Here is a 6,607-nt window from a genome sequence, read left to right as displayed (position 1 = left end):
TATTAACCAATGGTAATAAAACATATTCATAGTATACAAAGGGTAACCGCACATTAACTGGCAAATAGTTGTACAACAAAGGGGCATGTATGTGGGGCTCCTTATATGAAGCAATGTCTAAAGTAATACATGTGTCATTCAACTCAAACTTGCATATGACTGCCCGATGCAATCTCCAAATGCAAAAATCATCAGACAGTATCATGATATCCAGAGTGCCTTTGTCATGAATCCCTTTCCTGTTTGTGGATTACCTACCCTTATGTTTCTTGTGAGAGCCAGTTGTGTTCCACCTTAACACAGGGAAACAGCATCCCCAGGGTTTGTATTCTCACAGCATCCCTCTGTAGCTGTGGACTAATGAAATACTAAGCTAGAACATACTCATTCCATTCTATGGATAGCAAAACCTCTCACTCCAATCTAAAGTAACTGTTTGTTCTGGATAGTTTTATGTCAACGAGGCACAGGCTAGAGTCATCAGAGAGGAGCAAGCTTCAATTGAGGAAATGCCTCCACAAGACTGGGCTGTAGGTAAGCCTGGAAGGCATTTTCTTAATTGGTGATTTATTTGGGGAGTGCCAAACCCATTATGCATGGGGCCATCTCTGGGGTGTTAATCCCGAGTTCCATAAAAAAGCAGGCTGAGCCAGCCATGATGAGCAAGCCAATAAGCAGCATCTCTTCATGGCTTCTGCATCAGCTCCTGCCTCCAGGTCCCTGCTCTGCTTGAGTTCCTGTCCTGACTTCCTCTGATGAACTTTGAGGAGGAAGCACATGCTGAATAAACCCTTCCCCCTCAAGCTTCTTTGTTCATGGTGTTTCGCCACAGCTATAGTAACACTAAGACGTTGTATGGTTGACAACTTTACCAGGAAACTTGTTTTTTATTTTATTTTATTTATTTTATTTTTGAGTCATCTGTTTACAAAAAGCATCATGTATCATGTGATCCTTCAAGGAACAAAGGCTGGTTCTCTGCCTTCTTCTGATAAGGTCCACACAGTCTCCTGAGGCAGCCCACACCCACCCCTCCAGGACATCTGGGATCAGATCTCAGTACTTGTCCCAGAACCTGGAGGCCCAATCCAGTCACCAGCATAGCCAATCAGAAGGGCAAGACTGACTTACTGGCCAGAAACTTTGTATTTAAGGCCCAAGTGAATCTCAGCCATTCAAGATCCTGGGATCTCATCCAAGCCTTAAACTGAGTCTGTGGAAAGCATTGAGGCATCAGAAGTCTTCCCGGTAAGGCCACACCTCTTCTAAGACAGAATGATAAGGGACAGGGAATGAGAGGATCCTTCTGGAGAATTGGGCAGGAATGAAACTATACGTTTAACATCTGCAACTCTACTGTGTGGAGGTGGAAGTGGGTAGAAAAACAAAAGGGAAAAACAGCCCCCCCATGGGTTAACTTGGCATTGGTTCCCATAAAGTCCAAGTCTGTGGCTTTTTATAGAGAGTCATTCATCTGATTCTTGTGCTTCAGGTATCATTTCCTTCTCTCCCTGAACCAACAGGGATCATCTTCTTGCACACTGCCCCTGGGGAAATTGGAACATTCTTCACTGACATATGTAGAAGTATTGGTAGATTGTATGGCCCTCAATAAGTCTTATAGTGAGTGTTGTTTAAGAAACACATTAAGTCGTGACTTGAATCCAAAAGTGATTATACCTTGTATCCCACCTACACTGGTTTTCAGTGGCTTTTCCCTGTCATCCTTTCATCACTGAAGTAGAGAATAAAGTATGTAATCACAAAGGTGGAATCAAGGGAATCATATTGATCCTCCTTATATTTTCGAAAAACAACAGTTCAGAAAATTTTCATTCAAGAGGGGGGTTTTCATGACAAGCCTACATAACGATGATTAGGTGGGGATATGATTGTTGTTGGGCCACAACTCTTGGGGTTACCTTATGGTTAGGATCAAACACCACATAGGACAAGCTTCATGTCATACAACTCCATGTACTAAGCCCCCAGTTGTGTAACTTTTTAATTTTGAGGCGTGTGGACGTCCTTCTGACAATAAAAGCTTGTAGCACATAGGCTGTTTGGACACACACTTTGCATTTTGGTGGAGCATCTAAATACCTCCATGGTATCTTTATCCAAAATATGTATTTATTCATTTCCAAAGTCTGTGGATAAATATTTGCAATAGTACTTCAGGTAATTTTCTGCACCATGGATGTCTTTGTTTCTCAGGAAGGAGTAAGAGTTATTTTAGAAGCGTTGCTGTCGTCCCAGTTCTATTTCTCCTCCTCGTTCTCCAGGTCGTGAGAGATGACTCTTTTTGTCTTCCTGGCCATCCTGTGCTTGGGAGTGGCCACAGCTGCTCCCTCATCTGATCACAGTTTGGATTCTGAATGGCAGGAGTGGAAGATAAAATATGGAAAAAACTACAGCCTGGTGGGTAATATAAAAACTGTCCAGAGCGGCCCCACAGAGAATGGTCCGTGTTGTTGGGGTTTGTGGGTGCGACAGAGGCCAGAGAGACCACCTCAGCAATTGCCCGAAGCTGTGCACAGAGAGCACAAGGTGACCAGGATCTCTGTTCTTAGGTGTTTGGAGAATGGCTTCTGATGCAGTGTCCCGAGATCTGTCTCACGACCTCTAGTCACCGCTGGCAGTGAGTCCCCTTGGTCAGCTTGTGTAGCGGTTTGATCAGAAAGAAATGTCATCCATTATGTCTATTTCCAGGAGGAAGAAGGACAGAGGAGAACAGTATGGGAAGAAAATAAGAAAATGGTTCTCCAGCACAATATGGAATATAACCAGGGGAAGAAAGGCTTCACCATGGAAATGAATGCCTTTGGTGACATGGTGACTGTGATTTGCATTGCTTTATTTACATTGTGGTTTTTGTTGGTTTGTTATTTTGTTTTTTATTTCAATTCATTATGTGAAGTCTTATGCTTTTTAATGATTTATGTTCTTTTCCGTGAAGACTGGTGAAGAATTCAGGAAAATGATGACTGATATTCCAGTTCAGACTCTTAGGAAGAGGAGAAGTATCCAGCAACGTAGGGTCAGCTATGTCCCTAAATTTGTGGATTGGAGAAGGAGAGGCTACGTGACTCCTGTGAAGACACAGGTATGACGGCGTCATGTGCCCGTCTTCCTCAACTACTGGGGAGTTGTGCTGATATCTCTGTGTGCTGAGTGTGGAGTGACACATAATTCACTTTTAATATATATTTTTATTTTTGGAAGGTTTCATGTGTTTGTGTTATGTATATAGATCATATCCATGACCATGATCTCCATCTACCTAGTGGTCTCCCCCAAATCATCCTCCAGACTTCATGTCCTTTGTATTGCCCATATGTTCATGCAAACATGAGCAAACTGCCAGCAGTCAGGTCCCCCAGAAGAATGAAAATCCCTCCCTGGCACCAGTTACCTGCTAATAGTTCATTCGTTGACACAGTACTCAGTTGTCTGATTTGAAGTTGCTATTTGTTCTTTGATGACCATCTTCTCTTCTCTGCTTAGGGTAGGTGTAATTCTTGTTGGGCTTTCTCTGTGGCTGGTGCCATAGAAGGACAGATGTTCTGGAAAACCGGCCGACTGGCCTCCTTGAGTCCACAGAACCTGGTGGACTGTTCTAGACCTGAAGGCAATCTGGGCTGTTATAAAGGCAACACATACTATGCTCTAGAGTACGTTCAGTATAACGGAGGTCTGGAGGCTGAGGCAACGTATCCGTACGAGGCGAGGGTAAGTGGATCTACTACGCGACTGTCATTCCAGCCAGCTTCAGACAAGGGGCAACTGCAGAACTTCAGTGTCTTCAGAACTCACGTTGGAAGGTAGAATCGATGTACACCAGCAGTGGTCTCATAAGAACATCTGTCCTTGCACGGGTTTCTAATGTGATGGTTTCCTTGTAGCTGTTCCTGTGCTATGCACACAAAGAATATGCAAAACACTCCACTTTTAGTGGAGATTTCTCCCTATGGTAATTTCTTACAGACTTAAAGACCTATGAGGTGTCACTGAAGACATGAGAGTTGATTTTCAGTTCCCAATCTCCCAGTAACATTTTACTTCCTGCGATGATTTATAACAGTCCAGACATGGGGATGCTCAGCTGCAAAGGGTAGGGTTGTGGTTCTGATGCATGTTACCTAGGAGGTAGGTGGAAGAAACTGAGCCTCTTCTCTCTTTACCTTTTAAAGGAAGGACACTGCAGGTACCATCCTGAACGTTCTGCTGCTAGAGTTACAGACTTTGTGTTTGTCTCAGAGAATGAGGAAGCCTTAATGCATGCTGTAGCAATTATTGGGCCCATCTCTGTTGGAATCGATGCTAGCCATGAATCTTTCAAGTTGTATAGGGGAGGTAAGAGCGTGTTTACCCATGTTTGTCAGTCTATGACTCTTGACTCCTTTGGGGGTCAAACAACCCCTTCACAGGAGTTGCATATCAGATATCTTGCATACCAGACATTTATATTATGATTCGTAACAGTAGCAAAATTATAGTTATGAAGTAGCAACAAAAAATAATTTCATGATTGGGGTCATTACCACATGACAAACTATTAAAGTGTCACAGCATTAGGAAGGTTGAGAATCACTGCTCGAGATGCCATTGAAGAATGGTCGTGAAACTTCTGCTAGGCATAGAGCCCAAGTTTCTGCACTTAACATTTGATGCTCATAATTAGATCACTGGATTCCATGTATGATTATGCAATAATTATGTGTGTGGTTTTCATTCAGCATACCATTCCCATGTCTGTGAGCATGTTGTAATTTATAGCTATTTCTAGGCTTACTTGTCAATGTTTTCCCACTTGGTATGCACTAACATATGGAAAGATTGCCTTTTTAGACATGAACTATGAAGAGTGCCTTGGATTAAGTAACTTATGTTCAGTTATACTTTCTTGGGCTGGTGTGCCATTAGTGAAAATTCATGGTGAGAGGGCACCATATGCATGCAGGAAAGTGTGTTAGCAAAGCCGTGTTCTTCATTTGTACTTCTTTGGCATTTGATGAGAACCTGAATCAGGAATCCTGCACACAGTGGGGCCTAATTTTGCTTTTTTTTTTTGTCCATTAGGAAATGCCTTACTTACTGTTTTGGGCCATGGTCACTATTAGGTGCCTGGGGCATCTCACTCCTTTGATTTTATTTTTCAGGTATTTATTACGAGCCAAAATGTCGCAGTGATGTCATCAACCATTCTGTTCTGTTAGTCGGCTATGGCTATGAAGGAAGAGAATCAGATGGCAGCAAATACTGGCTGATAAAGAACAGGTAGAAATTACAAACATTATTTATATTTAAATTTTTAAATGGATTTTCTGTTTGGAGTCTGAGTCTGGATAAGAGTTTCCTCTTTTTTTTTTTTTGACCAATTGTACGTGTGCATGCAGCTTGTCTATTTGCATGTGTTTGTGTGCAACCAATGATAGTACCAGTTGTTTGCCTCGGCTGTCCTCCTTCAAGGCAGATCCCACTGATTTTAGAGTTTACTATTCAGTATAGTTCCTCAGCCAGGCTGCTGAGGTATGTCCTCACTTACGGGATTTCAGGCGAGCTGCAGTGACCACCAGGCTTTTTAAAAAATTATTATTTTCACTCATGGAAGGGTATTTTTTGTGAGTTTATTCTACCTTTGAGAAGGTGCCCAGGGAGACCTGAAGAGGACATCAGGTTCCCTCAGACTGTGGTTACAGCAGGCTCTGAGCAGACTGACGTGGTTGCTGGGAAAGGAACCTAGCTACTGTGGAAAAGCCCCTTGCTATTAGGCACAGAGCTCTCTCCAGCACCCATGCTGGCTTCAAGTGGGACCCTGGACTTGAAGTATCCTCATCCCTAGTTTGTGGCCAGCTCTGGACCCTTTGGACTCTCTCTGTGATGTTGACAACCAACTCACAGTGTGTGGTCATAGCATCAGGTTCAGCCACTGGTTCCCTTGGGTGCTAATAGCATGTTTGTGTTTGTGATTTTTCTAAAAGCGAGAATATTTGTTAGTTCTGTGCCTCCTGTAGGTGGAAAGATACCCTGCTTTTCCCCTGCTGTGAGTTTCAGTCCTGTGCAAGGTAGCTCTTGGTTTTCAGAAGCTGACATTCTGCATTTTCTGATCGCTGTGTTAAGTAGACTATAGGCCCAGTGTTCACGAGAGGAGTTATTGTAATGAATCCACTGTCCTGTGATCTTTCTCCTGAATGGGAAACATGGTTCTTCTCAGTCATGGTGAGAAATGGGGCATGAATGGCTACATGAAGATTGCCAGAGACAAGAACAACCACTGTGGAATCGCTACCTATGCCATCTACCCCAGAGTGTGAGCTGCCTGAGGGTACCAAGGAAGAACTAGACTGGGGAGAGCCCGTAAAGAGGAGGCACATCCCTTTAGCATGGCCGATCTCTGCTGCATGAATACAGCGCTTGAGTCACTGAAGAACACATCTGTGATGTGTTTACTCCAGGAAGACACGGGGGCTACTGTAACTGAAACTCTGCTCTGATTTGTGTTTGATTCCTGTAAAAACTTGATTTTATTTTTTTATGACTGTACCAAATGATGTCATTAAGAAGGTTTAAGCTCAAATATACTGTCTGTCTTCTTTCAGTTTTT

The 6,607-nt window shown here is 43.0% G+C and overlaps 1 protein-coding gene across 2 annotated transcripts; it reads left to right on the top strand.

Moving 5' to 3' along the window:
• The first annotated feature begins 2,295 nt into the window (after positions 1 to 2,295).
• LOC126502786 (cathepsin 8-like) lies at positions 2,296 to 6,317 on the top strand. Of its 2 annotated transcripts, none has more exons than XM_050144047.1 (7): positions 2,296 to 2,421; positions 2,713 to 2,835; positions 2,960 to 3,106; positions 3,508 to 3,732; positions 4,194 to 4,356; positions 5,163 to 5,280; positions 6,218 to 6,317. In XM_050144047.1, the coding sequence occupies exons 1-7, from the start codon at positions 2,296 to 2,298 to the stop codon at positions 6,315 to 6,317; spliced, it is 1,002 nt and encodes a 333-aa protein (XP_050000004.1). The 2 variants fall into 2 exon arrangements, with proteins under 2 accessions (XP_050000004.1, XP_050000005.1); XM_050144048.1 differs by having other exon boundaries at positions 3,508 to 3,736; positions 4,198 to 4,356.
• The last annotated feature ends 290 nt before the right edge of the window (positions 6,318 to 6,607 follow it).

Source organism: Alexandromys fortis, unplaced genomic scaffold (genome assembly GCF_014885135.2).
Source record: "Alexandromys fortis isolate MF-2015 unplaced genomic scaffold, M_Fortis_MF-2015_v1.1 scaffold_1, whole genome shotgun sequence".
NCBI lineage: Eukaryota > Metazoa > Chordata > Mammalia > Rodentia > Cricetidae > Alexandromys > Alexandromys fortis.
Note: the sequence above shows the minus strand (reverse complement) of the source record. Positions and strands in the feature narration are given on the sequence as shown.